Here is a 17343-nt window from a genome sequence, read left to right as displayed (position 1 = left end):
AAGACATTTTTTAAAGGCTATTTTTAGTCTTTGCCCTGGGATTCAGTGGTTTTCAAACCATTTAAATAAAATTCTAGGATCAGGGTCTTCCCGGAGAACCGGTAAGACTGGGTCTGTCCTCCCTTCTATCTGCCTTGACCATGGTAATGTGAGAAGCTACCAGTAAACATGTGCTAAGTGACATTCAAGGACTGAAGGTCACTGGCTCCAACCTCGCTCTGTATAGGAAGCTCCTGAGTTAACTTGCATTGGGCCACGTAGCTACGCCGTGACCAGGCCGAGAACAGAGGACACTCTCTCCCCACGTCTCCGGCCACTGCTGTGTGCCCCTGCCACTCGTACAGTTGCTGGGTAAACCAGCGCCCCTCAACAGCCCCGGGGACACAAATGGAAAAATCATTGTAAGAACCTTCTTGAAAGGATTTTTAAATATCTCCTAAATAAGGAGGAAAACCAACGTCCCTCGTGTCCAAGATCCCCCAAAGAGAGGGATAGCTCCAATTTGAAAGCTTGAAGTTTTAAAATCATAAAACATTTTCTATTTTACCTTTGCAGTTGAGCCAGGATATTTTAGCCTCTTGAGAACTACAGGTTTTACTGTTAAGTCTGGCCACTGACCATGAATGAATCTTTTTTTTATTTATTTATTTATTGATTGATTTTTAGAGAGAGAGGAAGGGAGAGGGAGAGAGAGAAACATTATGAGAAAGAACATTGATTGGCCACCTCCTGCATGCCCCCCACTGGGGATCAGGCTCACAACCTGGGCATGTGTCCTGACCAGGAATCGAACCGGCGACCTCTTGGTGCATGGGTCAAAGCTCAACGACTGAGCCACACTGGCCAGGCACAATTATGTGAGATTTTGAATGTGGACTATTAAAATACTTAAGATATTGATTTAAGATTTGTAAAAGAGTATGAATGAATCTTCAAAACCCCGTATGTCCTCTCTTTCACAGTATCTTTGGGTTCAGCAGCTCGTCACAAAAGGCAAGTGGAATAATTTACCTTCTTCATTCATGGAGTTAACTTTGCCCTGGACATGATTTAGTCAGATCTTATTCTCGTCCCTTCCTTCAGGTGACTCCTCAGCAGAGATGAGCGTATATGCGAGCTTGTTCAAAGAAAATAACATCACAGGAAAGCGACTGCTGCTTCTGGAGGAAGAAGACTTCAAAGACATGGGCATTGTCTCCAAGGGGCATATCATTCACTTGAAGGTACCACAGAAAGGGAGAACCACCTACAGCGCCCCCGGAGCTCCCACGCGGTAGCAGCGCCCCCCGGAGCTCCCACGCGGTAGCAGCGCACGTGGTCTGCGGGTGGTTGGGACAGAACCGTGGCTGCCCTGCTTGTGCTGAGCTCCATCTATACCTGTAGGTTATTGGCTGCTGCCCCTATGGGAACTACTTCTTCCTCCCAGTCCAAGGGTTTCGCCTGGATGCACCTGAAGATCACCCCCAGGTCCTCAGGAAGTCCCTAGCCTAGTGTAGAAGATAGGTATTGATCACACAATAATGGTAAAATACAAATGTAAGAAATGCCACAAAGAAAAGATGAGGTTGGCCCTGGCCGGTTTGGCTTAGCGGTTGAAGCGTCGGCCTGCAGACCAGAGAGTCCCGAGTTCGGTTCCTGCTAAGGGCATGTACCAAAAAAAAAAAAAAAGATGAGGTTGGGGTGAGGAAGGGCTTCTGTGAAGAAGCTATAAGGAGTTAAGAGCTGAGGAACAAGTGGGTGTTGACCAGGTGAAGAGGAGAGAGGAAGAGGTGTTACAGAGGGGGAGCGAGCCGTGGAAAGACCCTGGTGGGAGAAAGCTGTGTGCCAGAGGACCTGGAAATGAGGTAGTGGGGTGCCTGAAGAACTGGCGTCCCACCCCAGAATAGCAGGACGCACCCTCCAGAGAGGCTCGATGGCCCTTAGGAACCCCTGGGGATGCCGGAACTTGACCGTGGCATGAAACCTCAGCCCCTGCAGGACCTCAGATGATGGGAATGAGCATTCATCTTGCAATCTTCATCATTTTGGCCTGCAGTAGACACCCTAGATGTGACCATGTGTGTATTCTAATATCCCTCATTTTCTCAGGAAATTCTAACATGGCCCCCAACACTTCTTGAACAATTTCAAAGCTCAACCTCTGTTTTGTTGTTGCTTTTTTGGTAGTTTAGCAATGAGATCTATTTGTTTGTTTGTTTTAGTTATTCAAACCAAATAAGAATTGCTGGCCTCTGTGTGACATTGTTATTAATCAGAGGTCTGTTTCAAGAGAAATCTTAGGATAAAATCAAGTTTGCTCCCCAAACCTCCTCAGCCCGAGTGTGGGTAGATGGAGGGGTGGACACAGGTTTGAAAACAGAAATAGAACGAGGAAGGAAATTTAGAAAATCAGCTTCCATCCAAATTCACATCTTTGCAAATCCTCAAAAAAATTCCAACTACTTTTCCCTTGACCTCAGTTAGAGCTCCCAACACTGGCCTTTCTTGGACAATCCCCCTGCAGTCCAAAGAGAACCCATCGACTTGCATTTTGTGGGCCCTGGATCCATGTAAGGGGCACCCTTACAGCCCTCATCACTCCTCGGATGATGGCTTAGCCTTAACCTGAATGTCCGTTTCCTCTCAGAAGATGGGCAGGAGACCTCATGTGTACACACATACCTCAAAGGCAGGCATTAAATTAAGCTTGACCTCTGGATGTTGGCAAGTCCACCCCCAGAAGTTATGCTGACTTAGATGAGTGACAGTAGGAAAGATTATTTTCTCTAGTTCAGAGAAGTATCAGCCTTCCAAGAGAGAAATCTAGTAAAGCTTATGTTACTTGGCAGCTGCCCAAGAAGATGCTCCCACCTCCCCTCCCCCTCTGCTGGCTTTGAGAAAGGCCCGTGTTCCTTAAGGAACAGTCAGGAAGAAAGGGGGTGGCAAGCTGTGACCCTCACCAACACCCAGACTTGGCCTAGGAAGGCCAAAGTGCCGTACATGGCAAGTTGGTATCATTAAGGCAAGCAATGTCCAAACGTATTGGTTATTGCTCAACAAATTCTGCTAATGCCTACTAATCGCAAGACTGGGCCTGAAAAGACACAAAGAAGAACCCTCTCCAAAGGAATTTATGTCCCGGAGAAGAGATCAGATGTGTACATACAACTTCTCCTAATGTAGGGTCTTGGCAGTTGGGAGGAAAGTTGCTGTTTCATTGCCTTCACTTGAGGGGGCGGCAGGGGAGCCAGAGGGAAAATGTCAGGGAATGGGTGGCCCTTGTGCTGGATCCTGAAGGAAGCAGAGACTGGGAATGAGACGGGAGTGGGAAAGGAAGGAACGCCGCTCTGGACAGAGAGAATACGGAGTGGAGAGAGCAAGAGAGCAGCAGGAGGGAATGTGGCGGAACAGTGTCTCTGTCCGAAGGAAGCCCAGGTGCCGAGGAGAACTCAGCATACATGTCGCCGGAGGGATGTGGACAGCGTCCGACTTCAGGCCTGGGGTCTGGGATTTGACCTGGGATCCGGGATCTGTGAGGAGTATTGGAAATTTTGAGAATTGACATGTTCACAACTTTGCTTCTGGAAGTTGTCGAGTGGATTAGAAAGAAAAGGCTGGATTTTGAGAGATCAGTTCAGAGGTTTTGATATAGAGAATAATAAGGCCTCACTAGTGTAGTGAAAACGTGAGTAGAGAGAAGGAAGGACAGCACAGGTAAGAGAGCTATTTGCAGCCCGGCTGGTGTGGCTCAGTGGTTGAGCGTCGACCCCATGCACCAAAAGGTCACCAGTTTGATTCCCGGTCAGGGCACATGCCCAGGTTGTGGCCTGATCCCCAGTGGGGTCACGCAGGAGGCAGCCAATTGATGTTCTTTCTTATCAATATTTCTCTCTCTCTCCCTTTCCCGTCCTCTCTCTCTAAAATTAATAAAGAAAAAAAGAGAGGGCTATTTGCAGGTAGGAAGTAGCACAGGGAGCACAGAATAGTGTCACAGAAGCCAAAGGTTGAAAAAGCTTTGTAGAAACGGTCCGTGCTGCAGAGAAACCCGGAACACACGCATAGAGAAAACGCCGTTGTGGAAGCTGCCAGGTGCGGTCAGTGCAGTGTCCTTTGCTCCGGAGCTCCAAAAGAGTGTGTGACCAGCATCCCTGGGGGACTTAAGACTCCCCGTAAGCTCCCAGATGAGCTGACATGCACACATAAGGACAGTTGGTTCTCAGGGGGGTGAGTCACAAAGGTCAGGCCTCTGGACCCTCCACCTAACTGCCGAAGCCATGCTGTATCAGAGTGGCCACCTAGTGGGGACTCGGCCCACCGGCGACACTCCATCAAACTTAATTACGCAGTGGGTAACTACGACAAGCTTATATGAGAGGGAAAATGAAGGAAAAAGAGTCATGGAAACTTCCTCTGGGAGGGTCCCACATCTACTCTTGGAGTACTGAGGATAAGCAATGTTTCAAGCTGGGCCTTTTGGGGTGGGGTGCTGGATGAGTACCTCCTGACTAGAGGAGCCCTCGTGGTACCTGTCAGAGGTGTTACACACACACACACACACACACACACACACACACACACACACACACACTGATGGGGAGATCGGGCCCTCATTCTCTGCTCTTTGACCGAGGAGGCACAGGCATTGTTGTATACCTTCCCACAGAGTCTCAGCCCTTAAACGGTGGGCCATGAAGCTGGCCACCGGAGTGGTGTTTCCACCTTCTCTCCTGCTACTCAGTGGCCCGTCTGAGCTGTCGTGGCTCCTCACCCTGCACCTGGCAGCCCTCATGTGGAGGGGCTGCGTGCAAGGAATGGGGCTGAGCATCCAATAAGTGTTCATTACATTGTCAAGTGTCAATAGCTTTCATTTCACTTTATAAAATGCATCTAATTTTTCTCACATTGGCACGTTTTTACTCTCTACGTGATATGTTCAGTTCACAGAAAAGCTGGATTATACCTGATGAGTATAAAAAGGAATCATAAATTAAATTGTCCTCCTTTCCTTTAAGAGTTCTTTATGCTTCATTGGGGAGGGAGTGTTGGACACATACCCATAGAAAAGCCCTCACAATGCAACAAACCCTTCGGTGAGATTTCAGCCTTAATGAAGGTCTCTGGTGATGTATTCATGTTCTTTGTTGTTTTTCCCAGTTACTCGGGGTGACAACTGCATTCTATACACTAGAACATTAACTTGTCACTACTATACCAGTGTTGGAAGAATGGTTTGATTTATTGTTTAGTCTGAGATTTAAATTCTTAAATATCTTCCCGTTCCATTAAATAATTACAAACTGCGTATAATACTGTGAACAGTTGGGTTTATTTTCAATAGATGCTGGATATTAACATCCCCAAGATATTTCATGAACTACATAAATAAAGAATGCCTTTATATGTGCACAATAATTTTAATCCTCTCAGCATTATCGGATCATTAATAAAGTCACGTGATTTTTTTTTTTAACAGTCAGCCATTGAGAAATTAACCCATGATTATCTAAACCTGTTTCACTTCCCACCACTGACTAAGGTAAGTAAGGTTTTTTTCTTACTGAGAATATGCTCGTTTATTGACATATGCACCTGCCACCTCCACACCTAAATTTGCCAATGTCAGGAACTGCTGTTTGAAGTGAATTTTATCATATCTGTCCAACAAAAGGCCCTTTGAGTAAAGCTTAGAACGTGCCTAAACGGAACTGAACACCCTTATTCCCTGCAAGTTGAAATATTAACAGTACGTTCATGATAAGAACCACTCATGTCACCTTAGTGGCTAGAGGATGGAAGTGCCAACCTCTGGCCTCCCGCCTGGCTCTGGAGCCCTTTGTCTAACCCGTAAGTCACTGAAGGAATCCACACACTAGCGCTTGGGATGGTTGCCTGCATTTTGGACTGGAGGGCTTATTATTTTAACACCATATTAGTATATATGACATATTCTTTTATAGACTAAAGGTATAAGGAATACTTTGTTATAAAATTAGCAGATACTTGCACTTAATACACAGAATTCTTCTCATTCAAAACAATTATGGTTTTCCATCTCTAAGCCCTAGACGGCTTGTTTGTCCTGCTTGATCCTCCATACCTGTGTGCTCTCGGAACGTGTAATTCCTCTTTGGGAATAGCTTGTAAATATTTTGAGTGTTGTGAAACTCTCCAGGCACAGTCTCTCGGTGCATCTCCAGGCGCTGAGAGCATTTCCAGGGTAAAAGTGCACAATGCAAGATGCACTGTGAAAATGTAAGCAGGTGACGTTCAGTCTGTAGTGCATGAGATAAATCATTTGGGAAAGTTCTCAAAAGCTTAAGACATCATATTTCTCTCACTTTAAGTAATTGTAATTTGCAGATTAATCCAAAAATAACCAAAAGTTAAACAGTAGATTAGAATGGAAAAACTAGTGCTGAGAAGTCTTTTTTTTTTTTTTTTTTTCACATGAGAAGTAAAAACTCTAGAGTAAGTGGTGTTTGGTTTTCTTTTTTAGGACTCAGTAGGTGAACCTGAAGAAAATGAGGAAAAACTAGTGAACCTTGAACTTGTTTTTGGTTTTCACTTGAAACCAGGAACTGGACCACAGGTAAATCATAGGTTAAGTCTCTTAGATGATGTTCAACCTAATTTATTCTTTTTCTCTCCTGGAATTCCATGACTTTGTACGCGCCCCCCACCCTGCGAAGCTGGTAACTTGATTCTGAGTAAATGTATAGACTTTATAAAATAGACGTTAGTTGACGTGCTGCAGCTGCCTCTGTGACCCAGCCTAGGCACCCTCCTCTCTCTCCACCCAGCCCTCAAGGAAACAGCAGGACGGGAGGGAGGCGGTGAGCACCGGAGCGAGGGTTTACGCTGCTTGACATCACTGTTTCCTGTTTCGTAAGGGGAACAATTGTTCCTATCGAGAGTAAAACGCTGAGAATGAAACAGTAGGCAATATGGAAACTCAGATTATCAGCTCTACACGGGGCAGCAGGACTTCTGACCAGGATTCACTCCGTCAGCCTTTCCCTCCATGTCGTATTTAGAGTTGGCATCATAGTAGGATTGTGTACTTTGGGTTACCATACGTAGCTAGTAACAGCGATAACGTCTAAGTGAGCATGTGTGACATTCCAGGCGTACAGCACTGAGGTGGTGGTGTTATTTTCACCCACTTACAAGTGAGGAAACTGGGGCTCTGGGAGTTTCAATAACTTGCCCAAGGGTCACATGGATGGCGAGCAGCAGAATAAGGATTCGAGGGCAGGCCTCTCGGACCCCAGAACCACGCTCTTACCTACTGCACAATGTGTATCTTTCCTTGGAGGCAGCCTGAGACCTTGCCTGTAGCCAGTTGCTCTGCTAGGGCTGGGGTCGGCTCAGCTGGCCCTCCGACCTCTCACTAATGAAAAGGGGCTGACCCAGGCCATTTGTGGAATGAGTGCTCGGGAATGAATGGAAGTTGTGGCAGGGGGTTGACTTTTCCCCTGGGATTTCCAGAGGTGCTGGGCACCTGACAGTATCTTTCCTTCACTGCCTTTGCTGAATGGAGGTCTTTACTTCCCGCGGTTTAGCCGCAGAACTTGGTTGAGTGAGAGCTGCTCTCATTCCGGGCTTCCCGTCTGTGAAAACTTCTCTTTTCCTCCTGCAGTGGGTCACTGTTCATGCCTGTTGACAGAAGCAGGCACAGAAAGAGGGCAGGACAGTAACCTCCTCTCTCTCCAGCAACAGGCACAGGCCCTTCTGACCCTGAGATTCTGTAGCTCCGGGCACCCTCCATGTCCATCTCATAGTAAACAAGTTACACATTTTAATTTGCCTTCCTTAGCATCCTCGACCCCGTGACACTTAGTACATGAGTACTCTGTGTTTAAACGTTTTTATAGTTTGTCGGTGACAAAAGAAGAGGAAAGAATTTTCTTGAAAGAGACTTGGTCAAGAGTAGTCTCAGCCAAGAAAATAATTTTCAACTGACAAATGATTTGTTAATGTAGAAAACTAAAATGTAAATTTTTTTGTAAATATTAGAAGCTATAAATGATATTTGATATCAAGTAGCATTAATTTTTTTTTTTCTTTATTGATTTTAGAGAGGAAGGGAGAGGGAGAGAGAGAGAAAGAGAAAAACATCGATGAGAGAGAACATGGATTGGCCGCCTCCTACACGCCCCACACTGGAGATCGGGTCCACAACCTCGGCATGTGCCCTGACTAGACATCAAACCAGTGACCTCTTGGTGCAAGGGTTGACGCTCAACCACTGAGCCACACCGGCCAGGCCCGAATAGCATTTTGTGCAGGTGTCTTGAGTCATCGGTTATCCACAAAGCCTAAAGTCTCCACAGCTCCCAATATCCTGCTGATCCTCGGTCACCTGTGCAGTGACCGTTTCACCCATTCATGCGGCACATGCCTCCTGGGGACCTCCTATGTGCCTAGCTCTATGCTAACTACTCAGAATGCAAAGTCAGAAAGTACAGTTGTGGCTTGCAAGGAACTCATAGCTTCTCAGCTGGGGCAGTGCCCAAGCACCATGGGTTCAAGGACACTCTGAGGTGGACCTGGTCAGACTTTGTCACTAGCTGGAAGTGGGTGGTGGTGGGGAGACGCCAGGAGGGTGCGGAGGCTCCTGGTGTGGCAGCCGGTGATGTTATGATGCAATAGGTCGAAGAGTGAAATACGTGATATGGGCGTAATGCCAAGGTGCTAGAAGTAGAAAGAAGCCGCTGAAATGGGTGACTTTAACCGGGAAAAGCTTTTTTGAAAGGGATGAATTTTGAAATGGGGCTTGAAGGGGTTCGTGATGTGTTGTCTGCAAATAATTTCCTAAACATAATGTTTGAAGCTTATGCTTAGAGAGTCCTCCTTTCTACAGAGTGTAGGTTATTTCATAAATGTCACCTCATGTACCCCCTCGGCGTTTCTGTGAGCGGATAAGGCGCAGTACTGTCACCGCTGGTTAGAAAACTGATAGAAAGAAGCGAATGTGCTACCAGCCTAAGCTGAGGCGAGGACAGAGCTGAGACCAGAAATCACATTTGTTATCCCCTCTGTACTCAACAAGTGCTCGCTCTCATTGTCTGACCCACGAGTTCCGAACCATTTGTAAAATTCCATGAAATCATCCTGGAATAAATCACTGTCCGGTTCAAAACCAGCCGGAAATGTTTTCTCACAAGTCGCTTTAAATTGAAATTCCGATTCCCCACATGAAAACCTTGTTACTCTGACCCTCGAGGAAGAAAGGCACCCTCAAAGTCCCACCAACCTGCGTTTTCAGACACCCATCTTCACAGAAAAGGTACCGCCTTTAGCCCTGTCTCCATGACCAGAGTTTGTGACGAGAGGACACTGGAGCTTTGGAAATTCTCTCCAAACCTGAGTTTGTATATCAGGGAGATTTGCTTGTCCATTTCACCTTTTTTTTTTTTTACAAATAAAATGAAAGATGAGTTCAGTAGATGGCCACTGGGAATAATGTATGACAGTGATTCTGTCATGGAAATAGCGGCTACCTTCTCCCACTGCATCTGAGAAGGATCACCAGCTAAATGCCACTTGAAATTGGCATGTCAGCTAAGTAACTGACCTACTCAGAGGAAACGATGAAAATATGACTTTATACACAAATGTATAAATATAGTAGAGGAAAAAGCCTTCCACTGAAAGACCTGCCAACCTTCTGGTCTAAGAAGTCAGACTGCACCCTGACCAGTTTGGCTCAGCGGTTGGAGTGTCGTCGGCCTGCGGACCAGAGAGTCCCGGGTTCAGTTTTTAGCCTCGTTTTACAACCAGATGAATTATGGCACCAAAGTGAGGCTGGTTTTGCCCACGAGCAAAGCCATCCACGTGCGAGAGCCTGCGCCCTGCCACTGTGGTCAAGAGCCACTGTGCTTGCTGTGGTCTCTGTCCCCACCGACAGCCCTCCGGGGAGCCAGGCCCTCCCCGGACCCCAGCACCATGGACCCGTCGAGGATTCTTCCACAGTGAAATGGCCATTTCCCTTTCCTCTCCTTCTTTGGGACTCCTGGCAGAGAAAATGATTGGACCAAAAGCTGTACTCACTGAAATTTTAAACTAAATAATTAGTGAAAATGAGTTTTAACTATTTACTTGGCCTATTTCTAAAGAGTATAATTAATTATCAATGTAAATAGCATTGTTGAAGCAGCCTTGAAGTCATGACAGTGGAATTGGCAGAAATGGGGTCTTTCTCAGCTGAAGTTATCTGTGCTGGGGGCTTGAAATGCTGATAATTATTCTTATTTTATACCTCTGAGAGACACTATGACAACTACTTTGCAAACATTTTCGCATGTAAGGTTGACAGCCCCCCAGCCCAGGGAACATGACCCCTGTTCCATCGGGGAGGAACCTTTGGAAGGGGAGGGTCGACTTCCTTACCCAGAGTCGCCCTCGTCAGGGGCAGATCAGCGCGAGGGCTGAACCGTGCCGTCATGCTGCCTCCTTTTGAAAAGTGCCGTTGTCCCCCAAGATAAGTGTGTTGGTAATAAAGCAAAAATTTCTGGTCAGTTAATACTAAATTACCACTCTGTTTTGTGTGGAACATGCCTTGTGTTCTATGATCTAAGGCCTTTGACTTGGCACAAAGGAGTAGAGCTGCCAGGGCCCCGGGCAGCTTCCTGGACTCCCCAGGGTGGCACCCACCCTTTTTCATTGAAGTATTCAGCTGCATAGAGTTTATTCTTATATCTCTAATACATTCACCAGTCAGGAATATTGATTCTCAGATTGCCAAGGAATAAGTTATTGAATCACCCAGTGGTTTTCTCACTGAGATCGTTTTGAGACTTGGTTGCATAAAAACTCAAGAGCAGAGTGATGAAGGAACTATTGGGGAAGCCTCACTCCTCGTTGAGTGCTGGGCGGTCACACCCTCTGTCCTCTTCCCCGTGAGGCACGGAGCCTGGCTGTCGCTGGGCTCCGGTGGGTGGCCTGCGATGACCTGCCGTGGAGAGGGGCGGGCTGGGGAGAAGCTTCGGCAACAGCCCGGCCTCTCCCGACTCCCTGGCTTCAGCAGGCCTTTGTAAGAGACAGGCTGCCCCATCCCCCTACCTCCCTCCAGATGGCCCTCACTTCCAAATTTTGAGCCATATTTTGAAGGAGCAAGTGAACGAAGAAGAGATCATAAGAGGAAGGTTTTGAACGAGGGGGAAGCAGAACGAATCGACCCATCGGAGTGAAGGCTTTTCCCGCCCAGCTGTCCCTCGGCCTCTTTGCAACCTGTCGTGTCCCTTTCTGCCGCTCTCCAAGCACAGAAATTCAGTCGTTCTGCCTCTCCTGTTGTTTCATCTATAGGTTAAAAGGCTGCCTTTTACAAATACTTTCCACTTACTATGGTGCCTTTAGGTCTTTATTAGATTGCTTATAAAATGTTGCATTTAATAAACTTAATTGAATCTCCAGGCCCTTTCTTAGAGCACTATAAATATAAAAAATGGTCCAACAGGGCTTTTTTTCCCCCTATTGTGTAATTTTTTATAAATGGATAAACATGAATAAAATAACAGGGCACAAAGAAAAGGATTTTGTAAGGAAGTAAAAAGCCAACACCTTTTGTAAATTTCAGGATAACTAAAACCAGCACTTTGCTCTTATATATCTTGCATTTATTAAAAATTCAGTACAGGGAAATGTACTTCCCATGTTGAGCTGTTTGGGGCGAGAGGGATATATGTGCACACATGTGTTTGTGAGACTGAGTACATAAGCTTGCAGTGGAAGGGTTCCATAGGAAATCAAGTTTTAATTGACAGCGGAGGAGCAAATGCGGTTCAGAATTTGACTACACGACTTGCTACTGGTTTCTAATTAGAGTGGAGACAGACTTCAAACTGTTTGGGCAGCGGTCTGTATAACTAGAGCTGACCTAGGAGAGGTGCTCACTACGTACTTGCTGATGGATTGACAGTGACGTGTGGAAATGGTGTGTCAGAAAATGTCCAACAACTGGAAACAGCAGCCCTGGCTTGTAGTGTTTGCAGATTTCCATGGTATAAATACTCCCACCAGGGCCAATTTCAAGTTACCACTCTGACATCACTGAACTTGAAGTTGGGAATGGGTGTGAGCACTCTTACCATGAGAGCTGGCTCCAGCACACTGTTGGATCAGTCTTAGTCTTCTTAATCAAGATGCTGAATCCCTTTTAAAATAGCTAATAGCAAGGAAGTATGCATGATAAAGCCTAGGTTTGAACAGATTACAAATGCATCATTGCTGGTTTCCAGTTATAATAATATGCATAGGTAGCTCAGAGGGAGCTCAAGCTTCACAATGAAGCCATTGTTGGCTTCGGTCTCCTTGAGTCACCCATGGCTCATACAAATGCACTTAACCATAGTGTATGAATCAAAGATTATGATTTGAGTTTGTAAAGAGTAAGAATATACTTATGGAAATAGAGAAACAAAATTTTAATTTGTGATTTTTTTTTTTCTTAAAATGTTGGAACAGTCATAGTTGTTGACTCCATGATATTGATAATAGTAGAGGAGATGTCTGCTTTTACAAGCAGCTTTCCACAGCCTCTGGGGATCGCTGTAAATTCTGCAGAGAGAAGACCTTGATAACTCACAGTGACCTATGTTTTCTGAACCAACAATTAGGTCTTGAAAATAATCAGCTATAAGAGGGAGAGATTATTTGAAATGAAATTAAAAGGTATTGTAAAAGCAAAGATGTATGATGACCACATCGATCGTGGACATTAGGATTTGGACTGAGAATCGCTCAACTGGTGAACAATGCCTACTAACTAGGCCAGTGTTTTTTTCAAAAATCGTATTTCTTGGAGTTACTGCTGGAGTTGTGGAAGGCAGAAGGAGAAATTAGTATGTACAAGAGCTGTTTTTATATTTTGAGGGTCCTGGGTAAAAGTTTGTTTGCATCCCATTTCTCAGTAATAAAAAAGAATCTGCCCTGGCCGGTTTGGCTCAGCGGTTAGAGCGTCGGCCTGTGGTCCAGAGAGACCCGGGTTCGGTTCCCGCTAAGGGCATGTGCCTCGGTTGCAGTTTGTCCCCGGCCCTGGTTGGTAGTGCGGGTGGCAGCCACTCGATGTGTCCCTTTCGCATCGATGTTTCTCTCTCTCTCTCTCTCGTCCTCTCTCTCCCTCCCACTCTATCTGAACAAAAAATGGAAAAGTGTCCTCGGGTGAGGATTAAAAAAAAAAAAAAAAGAATCTAAGCAGTAACCAGGTAAGCCAGGCCGCCTTCTATCTTGGTTGAAAAACTCAGTCTGAGATAGAATAGATTCTTAATTATTCAAAAAGCAGTAGCAAGACTTACTATTCTTCTTCTCCAAGATGAATACCGAGTACCTTTCAATTTCAAATACAGTTTTTAAAAAATAAAAAAGCCCTTCGAACATGTCAACTAACATCCAAACCATTTCAGGTAATCAAGTGTCTAATCCTTCATATGAAAGTATGCCTCACTTGATTTCAGTTTATCTTAACATCATCCCTAAAGCCCCCTATTCACACATAACTCAAATAACAACCCCCCAAAATGCAATATAACAACCTTATCTCCACTGGTGTCTAGTTGGCACCAATCTGCCCTGACCTTAGACACAAGCCATTGTTAAGGGTATAACGCATTTACATATTTTGCAATAAAACATCAGTTATTTGCATTACTGTGTCAAGTTTTATTTGATTCTTTCACCTAAAAATGACTCATTTTCCTTTCTTGTATTTTAAAAACCAACTACTCTAAGCTTGTTTGAGAATAATCAAAAATTGCCCATTTAGCTAGAAGTCATTTTCTTTTCAAAAGGCAAATGTTATTTAATCTTTCAGCTGTTCATTGTGCCATCATAAATACTTTCTTTTCAGCACAGTTGTGGGGACTGAAATGAGCCCACTAATTGCCTCCCATTTCGACTGACATGTGGTGGTTTAGTGGAAAGAGAACACAGCAGGGAGAAGGAAATAGGAGGCTGAGAAAATGAGAGCTAATTATTTTCACTGCCTCATGTCAGGCTCTGTGTCAGCCTTGTTTTTACAAACTGGAAGGTTTAGCACTAAATAAAACAAACTGGCGTCATGTTTTTATATACTGGCAGTGTCATGGAAGCAGCTGCACATCTCAAAGACAATATAATGCCTGCGTTCGCATGGACACCATCTGACAGACACTGTGAGCCACAGCTAATGAGGACATCACAGTGGTGCCAAGTGAAAGGTGCTGAATTATGTATGATTCTTCATCAGTACAGCAATAGTCCTGTACATCATTATGAGACATTGTTTTGCTGAAGAGATTAAAACATTCTTAGTTCCAGACCCTGCAACCTATATGCGCTGAAAGAGGTTATTAATGGAATTTTTAGGGAGAGTTTCTTGTGGATTTCTTTTTGGTGGAAAAACAAATCTCGTGGGACAAAGCTGTGATGGGTCACGACACTGTATAGATAAAGAAGAGAAGCAAATTAACCATACTTGCATTATCTTCCTTTTAAAGGCAGCATAATAAAATAGAGTGTAGCGGGGTGATACATAATGATAAATAACCCAGGTGCTATCAAGGGATGTCCCACTCTCCTGCCTTGAAAACAGCAGGTTTCAGCAGCTGAGCTAGATAATAGCAATGCATGTAAAGGCGCCTTCGGAGACCTAAATCATCAACATCTTACTACTTTTAATACCAGCATGACCAACATTTCTATCGTATTTTTATTTCATCTTGCGTTACTTCTTACATTTCGCAACAGTCACCTGCTATGAGACTGTTTCCCTTTTTTCCCCCCTCTTGAATCTTAATAAGTTTATTCCGACCTCTGTGTTTTATATATTTTAAAATGTTTCCTCGGTGCAGGCCTTTGTAAGGTGGAGGGGCCTCTTTGCTAGAATTCTGATTGTTCTCTGATTATTTTACTTTTCCTCCGTTCGTGGGGAGGAGGGGGGGCCAATGGGAACTTTAAACACCAATATCTCTACCATTAGACTGGGCGTGCCCAGGACTTAAATTCCAATTCCAGTGCAGCTCAGTGAACTTACTTGCAAACCTCTACCTTTTCTGAGCCTCAGGCTGCTCATCTGTGAAATGGTATCTATGAGAGGGTGAATCTGTGAGGATTAAATAATATGGCTTAATCTCAGAAACATTATGCCGTGTGGGAACCGCTGGATATATACAGTGCATACTGTAGATTTCAGTTTTGTGACATTCTAGAGCAGGCAAAACTAATCTCTGGTCAGAGAAATTGGAACAGTGGGTGCCTCTGGGTGCCGAAGGACCAGCTGGGAAAGGGCATGAGGGAACTTTCTAGAGTAGTGAAAATAACTTGCTTGTTTGGGTGGTTACATTGGTATATACATCTGTCAAAATTTATTAAACTATGAACTTAAAAATATGTGCATTTTATTATATACAAATTATATCTCAATTAAAAAAATACATCAAAAAGTTTTTGTCTGCAACCTTCAGGTAAAAGTGATCTGTAGGAGCTTGAAAAGCCTGATTTGGGGTCTGTTTTCTTCTGAAATGTCCTGAATGGCCTTCGGTTTTTAAAGATTTATCTGTAGTGTTCATATTTTCAACAAAAAATCAAGATTGAGATAAATTTTCCAAATAGGAAAAGAAATTGAAGGAAGCACACATATTAAACTTTAAATATTGTTTTAAATTCTGGACAACTTAGAATTGGGGCAGGGGGAGCAGGGATATCTCTGTTTGGCATCACTTGTACTAGCTTTGAACTCCAAAGACTTTTAAACAGCTTGCAGATAATGTAATAGTGATTTCTCAGTAAGAGAAATCTATAGCATTAACTAAGTGTTGTTTTATATTTTTGTCTTCACAGTGTTAAGAGATTTTGTTTTACTTGGCCAGTAATCTTAATTCAGAGAAAAAAATCACATATTGGCAGTGCTGAAGCAATTCAAAGAGAATGAATACGCTCTTGCCTTCCATTAGCCAGGCACTTGTCCCTAGAATTATCCAGGTATTTCAGCAGCTGTCCAGATGAGTGGTACATATCTTGGGCACCCAACAGAACTGTCACTTTTTCATCAGTTTCAAAAGCAAAAATTCCCCTCTCCTCAACAAAATTCCATGTTTCTTATAGATTTATTGGGAGGCTGATTGGCTAGCAGAAAGGTTTGGATAACTGTTTTTTGCTATTCAATGCCCTAACAGAACATCCCAGTGCCCAGCTCTGCTCCTGTCATGTCTTTTCCCTTGATTAGTAACTAGCATCCCCTAGAAATGTGTGCAAAGATGCAAATATGAACAGTGGAAATGTCCTCTTGTGTGGAATCTAGTTATGAGATTAAAATCCAAGGTAGTCAGGACCTGAACCATGATCTGCTTTTGCAACTAGATGGGACTGCGTTGTTTCTGGTCTGGAAAGTGGAAGCCCAGCCACAAAGCCTTTAAGCCAGCGCTGGAGGGAAGTGTGTTTGATTCCACATACTGGCCAGATCAGTCAGGAAGGAGCATACAGACCGTGGAATGGCACCATGTGCACGATGAACAATGATCTTTTTCAACAGTGGAGGGGATTGGCTATGTTGGACTTATTAGAGACTCAATATTTCAGTCTCTGCTATGGGGCCCTATAAAGGACTTCATTAAGATAATCTGGACTATGTGTTGACTTTGGAAGATAAAACTCTGTACTGTAGTTCTTACTTTTGTTAACCCCTAACAAGGATAGTTCGGGGTTCAGAGACAGGGGACACCTGTTCTCATGGCACCAGTAGGCCATCTTGGTTCAATTCTGAACTCTACGGCTTGCTGTCTTGGTCAGATACCTTGTCTCTCCATGCTTTAGTTTCCTTGTCTGAGGGAAGGCTCTGTCTGTCCATCACATCTCATAGTTATTGCACCTCCAGACGTCTGATGCTCCTATTGGGAGGGCTGCATCAGGAGCCGTTGACACAGGAAAGGGCAGAATTGGTGTTATATGATCTGTCTATGTAAGAAGATACAGGTTTCCTCCTTCTTCGATTTATTTCATAAAATCAGTCATTGTTATATTGCCACCTGGCTGCATCTTCTTCTTTTTTTTTGGTACAAGCCTCTTGCAGGAACTGAACTCGGGTCTCTCTGGTCCGCAGGCCGAAGCTCCAACCTCTGAGCCAAATTGGCCAGGGCTGCACCTTTTTCTTTTTTCCAGCCCTGATCATTCCCTGGCATTAGAGTTTTTTAGTGTCCTCTAGATCCCGAAGCTCATGCCCAAGTAAGATGCTCTGACCCAACCTGCCTGCTCTGGCCAGATCCCAAGTCTAGACACTCTTTGTACCTTCCTGCCTATGAAAGCTCACTACTTTCTGACCTGTCCCCTTAGACCACTGCTTGATGACGGGCTTGTTGGTCCAGTAACAAACTGGAGTTCTGTTGGTGACCA

The 17343-nt window shown here is 44.5% G+C and overlaps 1 protein-coding gene across 1 annotated transcript in view; it reads left to right on the top strand.

The window, feature by feature from the left end:
- MAP3K20 (mitogen-activated protein kinase kinase kinase 20) overlaps nucleotides 1-17343 on the top strand; it is a 156375-nt gene that overhangs the window by 123142 nt on the left and 15890 nt on the right. The window contains exons 13-16 of the mRNA XM_036253959.1: nucleotides 963-993; nucleotides 1084-1223; nucleotides 5453-5515; nucleotides 6476-6568. Coding sequence (XP_036109852.1) covers nucleotides 963-993; nucleotides 1084-1223; nucleotides 5453-5515; nucleotides 6476-6568 — 327 coding nt within the window. The remainder of the gene's footprint in view (nucleotides 1-962; nucleotides 994-1083; nucleotides 1224-5452; nucleotides 5516-6475; nucleotides 6569-17343) is intronic.

Source organism: Molossus molossus, unplaced genomic scaffold (genome assembly GCF_014108415.1).
Source record: "Molossus molossus isolate mMolMol1 unplaced genomic scaffold, mMolMol1.p scaffold_m16_p_11, whole genome shotgun sequence".
NCBI lineage: Eukaryota > Metazoa > Chordata > Mammalia > Chiroptera > Molossidae > Molossus > Molossus molossus.
Note: the sequence above shows the minus strand (reverse complement) of the source record. Positions and strands in the feature narration are given on the sequence as shown.